The sequence below is a fragment of the Glycine soja genome, chromosome 5 (genome assembly GCF_004193775.1).
Source record: "Glycine soja cultivar W05 chromosome 5, ASM419377v2, whole genome shotgun sequence".
Lineage (NCBI taxonomy): Eukaryota > Viridiplantae > Streptophyta > Magnoliopsida > Fabales > Fabaceae > Glycine > Glycine soja.
This window is the reverse complement of record NC_041006.1, coordinates 1,556,724-1,573,233: the sequence shown is the minus strand read 5'-3', so window position 1 is coordinate 1,573,233 and position 16,510 is coordinate 1,556,724. Positions and strand designations below refer to the sequence as shown.

General features: G+C 31.7%; 1 protein-coding gene across 2 annotated transcripts; it reads right to left on the bottom strand.

The window, feature by feature from the left end:
* Nucleotides 1–4,325: 4,325 nt before the first annotated feature.
* Nucleotides 4,326–13,370, bottom strand: LOC114411772 (transcription factor BIM1-like). Of its 2 annotated transcripts, none has more exons than XM_028375460.1 (12): nucleotides 13,150–13,370; nucleotides 12,519–12,948; nucleotides 12,320–12,397; nucleotides 9,402–9,791; nucleotides 8,245–8,344; nucleotides 7,983–8,113; nucleotides 6,874–6,979; nucleotides 6,403–6,472; nucleotides 6,225–6,320; nucleotides 5,692–6,086; nucleotides 4,858–4,993; nucleotides 4,326–4,776 (listed from the first exon to the last, which is right to left on the bottom strand). In XM_028375460.1, exons 2-12 carry the CDS (start codon nucleotides 12,553–12,555, stop codon nucleotides 4,672–4,674), a joined length of 1,644 nt encoding a protein of 547 aa, XP_028231261.1. In that variant the 5' UTR covers nucleotides 12,556–12,948; nucleotides 13,150–13,370; the 3' UTR covers nucleotides 4,326–4,671. The 2 variants fall into 2 exon arrangements, with proteins under 2 accessions (XP_028231261.1, XP_028231260.1); XM_028375459.1 differs by having other exon boundaries at nucleotides 6,874–6,982; nucleotides 13,150–13,369.
* Between the last annotated feature and the right edge of the window lie 3,140 nt (nucleotides 13,371–16,510).

Below are 16,510 nucleotides of genomic sequence, written 5' to 3'. Positions count from 1 at the left end.
TAACAAGTGTTTCTTTTCATAATTGAAGTGCCACTAATTTGATATTTTGTTAACCTTTTTTTTCTATGATCAAGAAGTTGTCTTGGCCAACGAACCTAGAAAAATCCTACAATCTAAGAACCCAAGGTGTTTCTAAGAATGCCAGCAAATCCACTTCAGTTAGAGGCAACTACCATCTACGTTAAGTTTTATAGTATAAGAGGTAGAGGACTCCACTTAACAGGATTACATGCAGGAGTAGAGTGAAGAATTGTGAACGATTTATAATCAGGAAAACATTCCTATAGCCATGTGAACAAACCCAAGAACATCCTCACGCCACTTCCAGATCCACCAGCCAGAAGAGATAAAAGAGTTCTCTAGCAATTGAGGGCATCCAATGGGTTTGGTTTAAAAGAGGGAAGGAGAGGAAAGAGATTTTTAACAAAGGAAAGATGTTTTCATGGGAAGAAAAATATCTTGGTATGTAAAGAAAGGGGGAGAAAAAATGGGGATATTATAATGTTATACCTATTTAAATAGTAATGGTATGAGTAGTAAAACCTTTATATATAAAAAAAAGAGATGAGCAGTAAAACAAAGTTTCAAAGTTTCAAATAAGGAAAAAAATATTAACCTTTTCATCAATGTTTTAAACTAAATGAAATAGAATTGAAAAATTTTCTTTCTCTCCTCCCCCTTCAATAGGTTCAAAATTTAAGTTAAATTATTAATAACTTAACTAACTTTTTTCTGTAAATAAAATTTGTACTAATTTATTTTTTCTTTTATCTTTCATAATTTTTACATTTATTTTTATGAAAAAAAATTAATTACTTACAATATTAAGTAAAAAAATCTACACGTAAATCCACATGTAACTATGCATATGAATAGTCAAATTTCTAAAAGACTCTTCGTATAAGGCAAAGTTAGACTTTCATATCGTTTAAGTCATTAATGTATTTCACTTATTATTTTAAAAGATGATTCATAATTAAGAATTTTTGTGAAAAAATAATTTATACAAAATACATTATAGATTGGTTCTAATAAAAACTATCAAACCTAACTCCTAATTTTATCCTTATAGAAGGGACCGAAAAGAGTTTTACATATAGAATACTTAACAAAGTATGTAGGACCCAATCCCATGAAAAAGAATTTGGAAAATTTAAGCATATTATTTTGGATTCAATCTCAAAATCAACTAGTAAAAAAAAACATATTCCGCACTAACATTTTATTTGATTTGATGATAATTGTTCTGGCCATTGATATTAAGTGCATCTTAGTTGTGACAAATTATTTCCACAAAATAAAAATATTACTTATCTTATAATTATTTCAAGTTATTAAATGATAAGTTAAATAAATAAATATATCTTATTGGTATGACTAATATTAATTAATTTTTTTAGATCATCCTAAATTATACAATCTCATATTTATATAATTTTTAATTCCTCTCATTAAAACATGATTCATCTAGAATATTACATCAGTCTCATTGAATCAACTTAAATTCAACAAACACACACGTTGGCTCAAACATAAACAACCTAAATACACAACCTTAGCGTAAACAACCCCAATAAACAACTTCATTCAAGAATGATCTCAGCGTTGAAAGAGAAATAATACATATGCGAAACACCAAATTATAATAAAAAAAACAATTACCAATGAGCACTTAAAAGTAGCGAGTCCCAATGAGGGCATTCCTCATGCATTCACGCTAAGGATGATATAAGGCAAGCACAAAAGACACCACTACACATTCACTCTAACTCGCAGTCTCACTCTTGTCATTTCCTGGTATCACTATTTTGAATATCGAAATCTTTACAAGTGACCACACTAATGCTTGAATCATGGGATTTTATTGGATATTTTATTGCCCCAAGAATATTCTACTCCCTTGATGGTGAACACTTGTATTTACAAAATGTTGATTGTTTGATATAAAAAAAGTTGTTTCAATCCTTTTTTCTCCTATCTTTAACAATGTTCCATAAAAAAAATGCAAGGAGTTGAATACTTGTTCATGCTAAAAGTCATATATGTAAAAAAAAAAAGACTTATATTACATTTAATTTTTTTTATTTGATCACATTTTTAAAAATATTTATTAATAGTATTTATACTCTTTAATAGCTTTTTTTCCCAGTCACATGAAACTTTCAGATGACTGTCTAGAGATGACTTTTAACTAGGGTATTCAAAAGTGAGTTTCATATGTTGTTTAGATCCGAGGGAGATTTTAAACTCGAGCTAATTGGCAGTTAGTCGAATTATAAGGATCTCTTGTATTGTGGTGTTATTTTACTTAGGGGCAAGTGTACTCGCTCATAAATTTATATCTCAATAGCGTTAGAAAATGGACCAAATATCTAGTGATAAATCGGTTTAGAACCATGGATCTAAGACATATGCAGCTCAACTTAAAATAAAAAGAGTAATTTTTTTTTAAAAATAATTCAAATCATGCAGATCAATTTCTTTTAACACAATCAAATTAACAATTGAAAGCCACCAATTCAAGTAATTTTCGTTGTGTAAGGTGTCGGCAATATGCGAATAGCACAAAATTAGTGCGTTGTTTTCTACTGATAAATACTTCATCCATTTCATCATATTCAATTCCTACTTTGTGAACAGCATAAAAGTGGCAGACACCCAATTTCAAACCAGCATTTTCTGAAACCGTGAATCCAATTCGTCACGGCCAAATTAGGATTTATATTCAATTAAATAAAACTTGAAGACAAGAGATGATGGAGTATCTTCTTTGAGTGCTTTGAAGGATTGTTTTGGTCAAATCAAACACAGTTTGAACAGAGAGCAACTAAAGCTAAATTCTTGTAGTGTTGGAAAAAAAAACAAGAAGATCATTGGGAAATTGAATATAAGTAGATCCCAAGAAAATACTCACGAACTTTTCTCGTTATTCTATTTTAATATACATTGAATGATCCAAGAAACCCCAACTGGGACTAAAGGGTCCAATTGTATAAATTATTATCTGACCAATGAGTAATGTCACCTTAGTCACTGGTCAGTGGTCACTAATGCTAGTAGCAGTACGTAGGGATTTCATAATTAAGTAGCAAATATTAATAGGCTTGATAACACACATGGTTATATTAACTTAATGGATGTTGCTTTGGTACCAATATATTGATGGTGATGGTTGGTGCTGTGTACTACTTCAACCCTTTCGTAAATTTCACACTATTAATTAGAAGAAAACATATGAATTTCCTTTGATTTTAGTGATGATTAAGTGGCATTCCCTTTGTTTGGGCACATTATTATTATTATTGTTATTTGAAAGTTGATTGATTATATATCATGAGACCCTTTACCTTTTTTTTATATAGTAAAAATGTGACAAGAACAAATTAACTAATTCCGATGAAAGATGTAATTTGGCTCAGTTTGTAAAAGGTCAAATATTGGCTTTACCATTCTCCTTAAGACCTTTAATTGAATACTGAATACGATCTATTCTATAAGTCTGTACCATAGTGTAATTCAGTTTACCCCTTCCCCACTTCAAGTGTAATGCGTGTTCTGGTGATCGATTATCAAAAGAGGAGGAAGAAAAAAAATAACGAAAAAGCCTCTAATAACAATAGTTGCAGTCTTCCACTTGATTGGCTGTTTTTTTTTTTTTTAAGTTTTGTATCTAATCCTTCTCAAATTGAGGCAAACATTTAGACTTTTTCTTTATAAAATTGAATTTTTGGATTATTGTCGAATTAATGTGACTGAATATTGTCCTCTTGATAAGTCAAAAAGAATCAACTCAAATAATATGTTAGCTCACCAAAGATTGCTCAAAAAGTGAATTAATCCAACCTGGTTGGCTTTTTTTGAGCAAAAAAAAAAATATAATACACAATCCAACTCAACTAACTGTGTGAGTTAGTGGATTATATGGGTTGACTCAGTTCACTTGCCTTAAAGAAATTTAAAATATAAGAAAAAGACAAAAATACAAAAGGTAAAAGTAAAAAAATTACTTGTAATCATACATATAGTACATAAAATTCAATAATTTAATTATACTAATTTATTATATAATATATTTGTTAATCTTAACCAGAATATTCCTACAGGTAAATAACATCGATCCTTCGAACACTAGTGCACTATTGGGATTCAAATCATTTAAATAGTGCGTTCTTTTAGTGTTTTAAACTCTGGTCCTTTTAAGAATGAGTTTCGTCTATCATTCCACTCATTCACTCAACTCCTGTTGGCTATTATCCAAATATTCTAAAAAAAATACATACAATAGGTATCATTATAGTTTATGCTAGTATTTCATAACGATTGACTAAACCACCAAAACCAAATGAAAAACAATATGCAGCAAATAACGGAGCGAGAGTTTACAATCTTTACATGAATAGAAGCCTTGGTTAAAAAATAGCTTCTCGATTAGTATGGAAGCCTTTATACTTATATGATTTAGAAACTAAAATAATTCATTTTATTTTGTTGGGGTGAGCCTAATGATCCCAACAAACTAAGAAGACACTGAATGTACAGTCGATCTCCCCCACGCTGGATAATAAAGCCAGCAGAAGACATAAAATACCCCTTCCAAAAATTAATTTTAAAAAGTTACCCCAAATAATTAGTAAGAATTGTAATAAAGAAAGAATGAATATAACGGTCGAATTAACTTCTGCAAGTCTTTAGCTTCTTAACTGCTTGGTCAGACTTCCCAGAGCTAGCAACTCTAGAGCGCATCATCTTTTGATTGTTAGAAGGAACTGCACCATCCTAGGGGAACATGATTAACAAATTAGATAATGAAAATAAGCTAGATTCTAGCATTAAATTACAAATCGAGTGTCAATATACCTTAGCACCACACACTGACACTGGTACATTTGATCTGATGTTTGCTTGTTTACCAAGTTCAATTTGCACTGAGATGCTAGCCTGTGACAAGTCCACCCCTGAACTCTGCAATGCGTGTGTAAGCGTATGTAACAACCTGTCCAAGTATAATACATTTATCTTAATATAGTGTTACCAAAATGCTTCTAGAAATCTATGTTGCTATTCTAATTAAACCATTTATCACTTGCAAGCATTCAAAGAGAAGACTGTTAGCTAGTTCTCTACTATCACAAAAAGGTACTAAATATAGTAAGTGCAAAGTTTTACATACTTAATTCAAATGCAATGCAAAGATTGACCTGGTTCATATAAATGTTGTGCAAATATTTGGGCTAATTTCTAATATTGTATAATTAATTGTTTGAATGGAATAGAGCAGCACTAAAAGGCATCTTAACATAAGACAATTGATCTAATATAAAGAAATAATAGTTAAGGTGCGAACTGAAATTATGGACTTGTTCCCCTATTATACAGCATCATGAATTGCAAATCCTAATAAGAGAAAGAAAGTTAAATACGTTCAAATATAGGTTGCATAACATAAATCCAAAGACTCTGCGGCATCAGGCCAGGGTCAAGATAAGTATGACGCGACATAAGTAGGTTATTATTAAAGAGCATGTCCCCATAATCACATGCCACATCTACATTCTCTTCCTATTAATGCTTACTAGGGAATGAATCCATATTTTTTATGTCCAACAGACCAACACGATTTCAAAATGGTCTAAAGGAGCAAGCTGTTTTCTTATTATACAGAAAAGAAATAAATATAATATAAATCCTCACCCTTTTGAGTACACGCTTGATATGCTAATGGCACCACCTTCAATAGTGAGCTCTTTCTCTTTCAGCTTTTCATTGGTAGCAGTCATAGTCTGACATTCCACTGAAGGTTGATATTTGGTGTTCTCAGCATCAGATGCCGATCTATGTGTGAGCTGAGACACTACTCCACCTGGACCACCGATTTGGGTTGGAGTGAAGAAATTTAGCTGTGAAGGAATAGGAATTGGAAAAGCCTTGTTCATTTTTCCAGCCTGATGATCCATTGTCTTGGAGGTAGTTGCTGTGCTCAAGCCAGATTCTACATTCTGGGTACTCCCAGGAATTGTTGGTGATGGACTTGACCCATTATCGGTGCCACGAGGTTGAAAACTTTCTGCTGGCTTGTCATTATTTCTCTAATATAAATATTAAAAAAAATGCAAAATAAGTTTTTGGATAGTTCGCAATCATTAATTATTTATGAATATTTCTAAATTCAAATCTGCAGGCTATATGATACTAATGAATGAATCCAACAAAGAAGTGAGATTTACCCATGGCATCAATCTTTCTGGCTCGTTACTCCACCCTTGAAATGAACCTTCATACTTGTGCACCTTCTCTTGCAAAAAATGAATATATTCAATGACCTACAAATAGTTCAGATTGAGCATTAATGAGCAATACGACAAACTTATAAGATAATAACTATGTCATCTCATATGAATGTACCTCCAATAAAAAAGATGCTTTGTCCCTCTTTTGGTCACTGTGTGGAATAAGCTCTCTTAGCATTTGGAATCTGTATGATTAATTCAAAAATGTTCAGTCAGAAGACTCTAAAATAAACACTATATTAACCCTGATTCATGATCTTTGAATTTGGTCCACCCAAACAAAAATGAGGCAGCAATGGAAGCATAAAAAGCCCTGTAAGGCTGTGTAACTTGATAATATTATGTATCCAAATATGAAAATACTTGGTGTCTTTACAAGTTAACCATTAGGACCCGTCAGTCACTCCTAATTATTGTAAGGAATTTTTCTTTTAATTTATCTTAGTTTATATTCAGTTCATAAATAAAAAAGTAAAAAGGAAACTTCCTTATACTCTGCATTTCAAGTTTACACTTTGCAACTAGTGAGTGCCTGCTGTAGCATCCAGAAAAACTTTTATCAGTTTGGCAGGCGATATATACTTGCCTGTCATTAATTTTGCTCCTTCTCCGCTGTTCTGTTGCAGAGTGTTTTGATCTTGGTGTGTTTGGCTTTTGATCAGTACTCTTCCCATCCACTTTCACAAGCAGTTCTGCTGTAAATAATCACATAAATTAACCTCGTCAGAAAATTTCAAACAGGTTAGAATTAAAAAGTGATTATCGCACTGAAAATTTTCTCCTTACTCCCTCTTTACATTAATATAAAAACACAAGAATAATGGCAACAAACAGGAAGAATAGTAGTTAAAGGAACAAAAAGTATTCTGATATGAGAAAAATATAGTTGATACAAAGTATCACCGGAATACCACAAAATTCGACTTTGTTTTGGTTTGAGACTCCTGTTTAAACTTTCTCAAATTAGTCCCATACGTGTTCTTGCGAAAATTTAGCCAAACGGTATTTTGTAGTCCAAAGATAATGAAAAAACACTTTTTGTTGCCTTTGTAAACCAAATTTACCGGAGTAACATAGAAAGTCAAAAACTTGAAGGAGAAGTGTACTTGAACAATACTTTCTACAAGTCTTAACAACAAATTCTGTACCACACTCTCTCTAACATTGTTTTTGTTTAGTTACTATAGTTTATTGCAAATTATAAAATTATAAGTAAAATTCATTAAATAAAGACCGAGATACACATAAATTAGTATTTTTAATAAATTTCAATTAATAATAAAGATGTATTAAACAGTATTTTAGAGTTTCTTGTATTTTTATACAGCATAGAGATAAGTAAAGAAAACAAAAAAACAAACGAGATAAAATAATAAATAATGGAAAATACTAATAGTATTTTTTAATACACTATTATTAATTTATTCTTAAAATTTTGTTCTAGCTACTAGTTGTCTTTAAATAGATCAGGTTTTAAAAACAAATAATTGCTGTTTAAAATTAAAGAATTATTAAAAATTGTTTGACAAAGTATATTAAAAAGGTGTATCTAGTTAACATCTCTATGATGATACTGGTCAAAAGGAGTTATTTAACATGAACATTAATTGAGCCAGCTAAAAATATTCTAAAACTTCCATAAAAGAGACATGGGCATGCTGCAGCCTTTCTCAAGAAGGGAATATTAAAACTTACCTCTTTGGGTGTTCGAGGAGGGTTCTTTCTTGAGAAAAAATGTTTCCTCGCTTTCTAGCACTTCATTCTGTGCACTATCCCTTGCAGACTTCATCATTTCAATAAAACTCTGGTTTTTCAGCCCAGTTGTCCTGTTAAATCAATTCCATAAATCCATCATAAACATATAAATAACCCCACTTTAAAAGACACCTCTTTCAGATTAATAAGATTAAGCGGGGGGAAGGCAAATAAACATCGAAGTAGAGGCATAGAGACTAACTGAGACGAAGAGCGAGAGCTGAAGCTGCCGTGACGATTGTTGGAAAATGACTGTGACGTCCGCTCCGTTGTTGTCCACTGCCCTAGCTTTGCTGCAGACTCTGTCACAGTATCAAGCGCGGCCAAACGCTGTTACCGTTAGACACATTATGCAGTTGATATTTGACAACATTAATATTGTAATTACTATTATTATTACTTCTACTGTTTTTTATTGCTGAATACTGGCAATTGACAAACAATGAATAGAATTTGGCTAACTAGTCCAGCACACTGCCACGCTAAATCTATTACATGTGTAAATCTGAAAGGAATCAACACATATATTGTGGCAAGACATATATATTTATTTATAGATGTAATACAAGATTTTCTATTTTTACTTTTTATTTTTTATCACATTAATAATTTTATATAAACAAATGTTTGTACAAATATATTTGTAGGTATCATCTTTTTTCTTTTCTTCTTATTAAATATATTTTTTAAAATTATACAGATATAATTTCCTATTGTAAATAGATGACTTTCTCCATCTACTTGTTTTTAGGAAGAGATCAAATTTCTATGCAACAATTGAGATGATTTGCATATATAAATTGCCAATAGACTTCAATATTGAGAAATAAGGAAGGAAAAGTGGTTGTTTGATCCTTGTTTTGATTTAAGTTTAGATTCATGCACGTATAAACAAAAGTTACAGAAAACTCCATGACAATGTAGGAAATTGGTGGAACAAAGTGGCGATACATTGGTATAAAATATTATTGTTTAATCACAAATTATTATTTGTATAATTTTTAAGATTATTTTTTTATAAAAATTAATAAATTTATCATAAATAATAATTTGTAATTAAATAAAAATATAAAATAATTTTATAGCATAACCTCTTTTCTCTAATATTTAAGGCATATTTAGTTAAGTATTTATTCAATAAATTATTATCATACAAAAATTTGTTATAAATTCATCTATGAAATTCATTGAATTAAGATGAAAAGTGTTTGTTTGAATAAATCAAAATTTTATATGAATATATATAAATAAAATTATAAATGTCATTTATTATTTTTATAAATTGAAAAATATTTCGGCGAATTTTTACAAAATACTACTGATGCAATGTACACAATAAAGAGAAAATTTATGGTTTACCTCCTAGAGAGGGTTTCTCGCCCGCATTATTCTCCTTTCCTGTCTTTCCCCTCTTCCCCGACGACTCTTCCCACAAAGTGAAACCACTTGAAGTATATGAACTGCAGTTAGAGTTTTCTTCATTCCTATCCGTACTAGTTGCTTGACGCCCGTAAAGGGATGATGTCTCTGGTTTTGGAACCCTTTGATTATTATTATTATTATTATTAACATATGAAATGTGGCTAATACTATAAGTCCCAATTCCTCCAGGTAAGAGGTGCTCAACTGAAGGTGAACGTGGCTTTTGAACCACCGATGATATTTCATCTGTGGCTTCTTCCTTGGCACTGGCTTTCGTTTCTACCCGTTCTAGTGGCTGCAAGAAATCATGGGTCTTGAGGTAACTTCCTGATGTTCACACGTGAAAATGGCAACAAGATGTTAAGGGAAGAGAAAGATAACTCATTCATTCATCCCAAATAAATACTATTAAAACAAATAATACATGAAACAAAGACGGATTGTGACAAAAGCTGATACATCGTTTTCATTTCCAGCAAACTATAATGCATGAAAAAAAGACGCGCATGTGCACAATAAGTGAGCACAGTAAGACATTAACTAAGGTTAAGATATCAGCGTTCAATTAATCAGAAATATCACTTTTTATTTTGCTACTTTTAGTTCCCATGCAAAACAATATATTGATATATACATTTTTAAATATGCTAATAATTTCAATTATATAGGAATAGAAACTTCTTATCAACACAAAATAATAAATTTCTATGAAAATAAAGCTTAAGTGAATTCTATTAGAAAAAATAAACAACTGATGTAATAAAGTATGAAAATACCCTCAAATTAAAGTTTTGCCTAAAAACATTAAAACCTTCACCGTTTGTGCTTGGAGTTAAGAGAGGAAAGAAGGTAAAAGGAAAAAGAGAGGGGGAAAGTTAAATAGATGAAGGAGATCAAAGAATAAGTTATTATCTTTGTTTAGATGTCATGAATTTAAAAGAAAATAAATTTTTAGTTAAATTAAAATAATTAATAATAATATGAATTTGTGATTTTGTTATTTTTAAAAAAGATGAATTAATTAACTTAATAAAAAAAAGTTCAATTCTCAATTGGAAGAATTCAAGGTACTATAACTGAAGGTCAGAACTTAGAAGTGATGAATAGAGAGAATCTAAATGAAAAACCATCCTTTTCCTTTTCTTTAGAAAACAAAAGGGTAAAATTGTAAAATTGATCCTCCACTTTATCTCCAATTACAGATTTGGTTCCCATATAATTTAATTTACAAATTTGATCCTCCAGTTTTATAAATCCCTACAAAATTAGTCCTGAAAGTCTGATTTGGACGTTGACCGTTAACCTCAGACGTCGACTGCCACGTGTCTGAGTGATTCCTTGTAAAGATTTCATTTTTTTAGGTAAAATTGTAGTTTTAGTGCTCCAGTCCTACTTCAATTTCGATTTTGGTCCCCCTATAGTTTAATTCACACATTTAGTCTCCAAGTTTTATAAATCCCTTTATAAATTGTTCCTGTAAAATTGGTCTTTTGAATGGTTTAACCACTGGTGCTAGAGACATGTAGGTCTTGATAAATCTCGTACTTCTTTTCCATCGCAAGTTTTTCACTCACTTGGAACCTAGAGAAAAATCACTCTTTGTCTCTCTCCCACTTCTGGGGTTGTTCAATTTGGAAAGATAACACATGAATCCTAACGTCTGAGGTTAACAGTCAATGTTCAACTCGAGCTTCCAGGACCAATTTTGAAGGGATTTATAAAACTGATGACCAAATTTATAAATTAAATTATAGGAGGATCAAATTTAAAATTAAAAATAAATGAAAAACCAAAAATATAATTTTACCAAAACATAAGTCACAAACAAAAGGTTACCCTTAAACTTTTCCATCGCTCGTGTTTTCCCCCACCTAAATCTCTCACTCGTACCGTTACACCGAACAGGACGCATGGTATGTATTGTTTTAACGTTTTGAAATCCAGACATAAAATTAGGTACATGGTACGTACGTAACTGCGTGTGTCGTAACGAAGATTTCACCTGTTGTGAAATAAAAGTAACGTATTTTTAATCTATTAATAAATAGTTCATATCATCATCATGTGCCTAATTTTTTGAGAGAGGGAGAGAGAAAAGCTCAAGGAGACAGGAATGAGAGAAAGCAGAGCCTGAAGTCCCATAAGACGTTGCAAGCCAACCAGGCCAGGAAGAGAGATATTCCAAAACCAAAACTTGAGCCAAAGAGACAAACAAACCTTTCGCTTTGGGAAAAAAGGGAGCGAAATAAATATATAGCGCCCAAAGAAAGAACATAGATGCATCCAAGTCTTTCGTTTTCGTTTTCATTTCCTCATTGAGGAAAAATAAAAAATTGTTTGTGAGCTGGGAGAGTAATTTCTTTCACAAATGAAGAGAAAAGGAAAACTACATACACCTACACGAGGACGCCATTCCCTCCACAACAAAGACCAGATGCGAAACGTCAAATCACCTGCAACTCCAATTCCAAATTGGGGCCCCCAACCATCCCCATGCCCCACCCAACCTTTTATCAAACGGTTTAAATACGTTCTGATTGACACTTCTCCGTTCGATGGGAAAGCCATCAAACGACAGATATCAATAAAAACACCACACAATGATAAATACGCAAACCATGAGATTCATGGCTCAGATCCTTTGATTAAATAGCGGTCACGTGCACCAGCAACCATGATGTACATAACTAATTGAATTATTTAAAGAAATTGACCGTGATGTGGAATTTATAAGATATTTACACCACGATCCCACGTCAGAGAAAAAACGGCAAAAAACAGAGAAAAGAAGAAGAAGAAAAAACTCTCACAGTGAATCGCTTTGCATAATAATCAAAAATTAAAAAGCGGAATACCTTGAGAAGGTGGCCTTGGATCTTGTTGGGCAGTTGAATTACTGTAGAGTGACAGAAAGTCATGGGTCGGTTTCCTCCCTGCTCGTGTTCCCGGAAAAAATCAGAAAATCTCATACCAACAAATTCAAATAAACTAATTAATTATTTCATTTTTATTTATTTTCTGGGAAAAATAGGACCAACTACTATCAGGAACTACCTTCGGTTCCAAGGGGGCATGCTTGAGGAAGCTCCATCAAAACCTGAATATGATGCTTTTCCGTTTTTCTGTTTTCCTTTTCCTTCCCGGTAATTCAACGGAATTTTGAATTTCGCTCCTTCCGGAGATGAAATCTCATAGAATTCGATCCCGTTTGAATTCGGAAACGAACACGGGATTCGAGAACTTGCAGCTTCGGTTAGTATTAAAAATTCTCAGATCTTCTCAGATTACGTCCCCGGCCGGCTGAAGATCGGAGACGCATTCACTCAATTTCGCCAACGAATAACTGTTTTAACTGGATCAAATTTTACCAGTAAATTCTCCACGACTTATCAACGGAAACTTTCGCGATTGATTTTCATTGGACGAAACAGTTCGGCTCCAAAATCACCAATTACAGAGCGTTCGTTCAGAGATTTCACAGAATCTGAAATCAAATCAAACAAAACACACAATCACAATTCAACTTTGAAAAATTAACGCGCTTTCTGTTCTAAACTAGTACTTACCAAACAAATCAAAACTCAGCACACCCGTAATTCAGAAACTTGAACAAATAAAAAGTAAAGATCCGAAAGATGACAAGATAAAAGTGCGAGTGAAATTCCATGAAGAAAGACATAATTACCGTAGTGTGGAGAGGTGGAACAGTAGAGAAGTGGAGTCCACAGCAGAAGAATCAGGGAGCGTTTGACACCAAAGATATCTTCTCCCTTTTTTAATCACTTTCTGTGTCGATTCCTTTGCAGCTCTGAAAACGAGCACTAGGGCGAAAGATGAGGTATCGGGTCGGACCCTGCGCTTTCTCTTTCTATGCTATGTTGTGTCTTGAGTTCAGAATTCATAATTGAGATGAGAGATGTTTTTATATAGCTCTTCTCTCCATCCATTTCATCTCCTTTCTCCGTCAACTCATGCACTCCGTTTACAAACGTCGTTGCGGCGGGTAACGACGTTAAGTTACTAACAAACGCTTTATTCTGTGCGACACGGCGCCGTTTGCTTCAATACAAGATTATATGGACCGGGAGACGTCACGTATTACTGAAAAAAAATAACTCTTTTATTTATTTATTTAGACCTATATTTTCTGTTTAATGTTTATGCAACCCGTAATACCCTCCTAGGCTCGTTCTAATTAATTTTGTCCTGTGAGTAAAAACTAAACAATTTCTTATGCCCACAGGCCACAACTTCATACAGTACAGTAAGTTGGAGAGGAATTTGACTGTACAAAAGTATAATTATATTTATTAATTAAATCCTTAATAAACTACATGTATATAGTATTTTAGGACAAATTAAAATAATATATATATATATATATAAACAAAAAATTAATAAAATATTATTGTTATCTATCGGTCTTTCTTTACCATTCTGTCATTCAACCATAATGAAAGTAGGCCTTGAAAGATAGATCACATTATTTTATGTATCACGACCTCTTGTACCGAAAATCAATCTGATCTTTGATTTAGGTTAACTCTTGTAATCAACGTGCATCAATACCAACTTTATTTGCACTGACCTCTAAAGATTGATGGACTAATTTTGACATTATCACACATCTTTAGTGACTATAACCATTTGCCACATGTCTCCCATGCTTTCTAATGACCTCGTGACTTTTCCCGCCAAATCGTTCAATTTCTATATATGGGATTTCACCAATCAGGTATGGATTAATTCTTCAGAGTTCTTACATGTAGCCACCAGTAAAGCTCTCTCAGTTTCGTGTTGCAACTGCGTTCCATAACATTCATCTAGATCCACCAATGCATATATCTTGTTAGAATTTTCCTATAAAATTTTGTGGACTACAATCAAGTGTCATGTTTTGTTTTGCTAAAAAATAATTTAATATTATAATTCATTTAATGATATTTTAGTTCAGTAATAATATAATCAATTGCTAATAAGTTTCGAACATATCTAATATTGATGTGTGAGAGATAATTTAGGTCTAACCACTAGACTTATAATAGGAAATACATAGTTTAATAAATATTGTGACTAGATTTCATTCATTGTGACATCATTCAATTATTCCTTAGGTTGCTGCATTGAAAACCTAAAATTTAGAGTATATGATTTGATAAAGAATGACTTTAATTCTCAATTCCAACTTCCAAGGATTCACACAATATATAAACAATTCTTGATCGATTTGATCATGTATTCCACAAGAAAGTTTTTAAATTAGTATTTTAAATTCATATAATATATTTATCTTAATTTCTTGGTGTGTTATCCACCTTGACTTAAGGAATTGAACAATTATTAAATTTTCATAATAATTATAATTTCATGCTATATTATTTAAAGTTCCTCAATTACTTTTGAAAAAGATAAAATCTTTTGAAAGAACATCCATTCTGTGATGATAAATGTTTAAAATAATTTTCTTACATGCATAATTTAGAAAAAAAATGTAAAATTGGGAGAAAGAAACGACCATTTAATAGGGGGAAAGGTCATATGGTAATATTTATCATAGTTTATAATTTCATCAAAAAAATTAAGATTTAAAATTTCTTAAATTAAAAAAGATATGTTTGAAATATTACCAGTTTAAACTCTCAAGGAAATATATAGATTTTCTTCCTCTTATGTCTACACTAAAATGCATTTTTTTAATCTATATAAATCCAAAACCAGTAGCAGAAAATTTAGAGTAACAATTCGCATTCCTTGTTTAATCATCAAAGCTAAATTTCTTGATGTTAAAATGCTTTTTTTTTATTTATCAATAAACGAGATTTTCTCACATATTTTGTTTTGCTTAAAAAATGTATTTTGCAATTCATATCTTTTATTTAGGGACAACACATTCAACTGTAATACAGACAGACTTTGAATATAGCTTGAGGTTCATTACCCAGTCAACCAGCAAATTGTATATATGTAGGTGAACTCAATTCTTGGGATCTGTTTTATCCTTTTGAGAATGCAGTGCGAAATGAACTTGACAACAATTGTTCGAACTTAACCGGGGAAAACCTAACTTTTGAAGGACACGTCACTTGTTCTCTTCAATAGCTGGCTAGATAATTCTATGGGCGAAAGCAAAGCAGTATCGGAGGGAAAAGAAAAAAAAAACAAAACAGGAATGGAACTAGCAGAATTTTTTACCATATTTGTAAAATAATAAATTATAAATAAAAAAAGTATTAATTTATAAAATAATATTAAATAGTACAATTTTTTTGTAAACGATATATAAAAATATTATATTTGATCAATTATATATATTACTATTTTATTATTTTTTCTGCTTACATATAAACAAGTCACTGGTGAAAAAAATGAGACGATTTGGTTAAAAAGAAAAAAAGAAGAAGAAGAAGTGACGTGAGACTGAGAGGAGGGTAACCCGAGCTAGCGTTGACATGGGAACAGAACAGTTGACGTCCCTAAATGAAATTAAGAAAATGATAAATAGAGTCCTGATGATTAGTGCACAGATCCCTAGCGATATTATCTGCATAAGTTACTACTTAAACTCTAGTACAATTTTATAAATTAATTCGAAATGCATTTACATTTCTCCTGTGAAGTGTCACGTGCTGCACCACCTCCACTCTCCATATATCCTTATGTATCATGGATCTTTTTGGCTGTGCCGTCAAACGCGGGATTTTTTTTGTTTGCTCTTTACTCTTTAATCTATCTCTGCTCTATGCTCTTTTATCACATCATGCCTTCTCCTATGCCTCCATGTGCATGGTCCTCAAGATTCTCTCTCTCATACCCACCTCACATATGAAAAATACTTGTACTCCCACTAATTGCTGTTTTTATATATGCCCACTCAAGAAAAAACGTATAGAGACAAGGTTCTTTCAAATCATATACTTACATTTCTTTTTCAACAAAAGAAAAAAAAAATGTTACTTTCATTTGTATCCTTCATTCTTCGTGTTGCTGTGATATATAGGTTACGCAACTAAAAGTGGACTAGTATTTAACTACTTATTAATTTAGCT

Excerpts from the sequence above, each read along its gene's own strand:
- LOC114411772 (XM_028375459.1), bottom strand. The coding sequence starts at position 12,555 with ATGGAGCTTCCTCAAGCATGCCCCCTTGGAACCGAAG. Across the intron at positions 9,792-12,319 it reads TCCAAGGCCACCTTCTCAAG|GAAGTTACCTCAAGACCCAT; the intron begins GTATTCCGCTTT and ends TGTGAACATCAG. Across the intron at positions 6,321-6,402 it reads AAGCATCTTTTTTATTGGAG|GTCATTGAATATATTCATTT; the intron begins GTACATTCATAT and ends AACTATTTGTAG.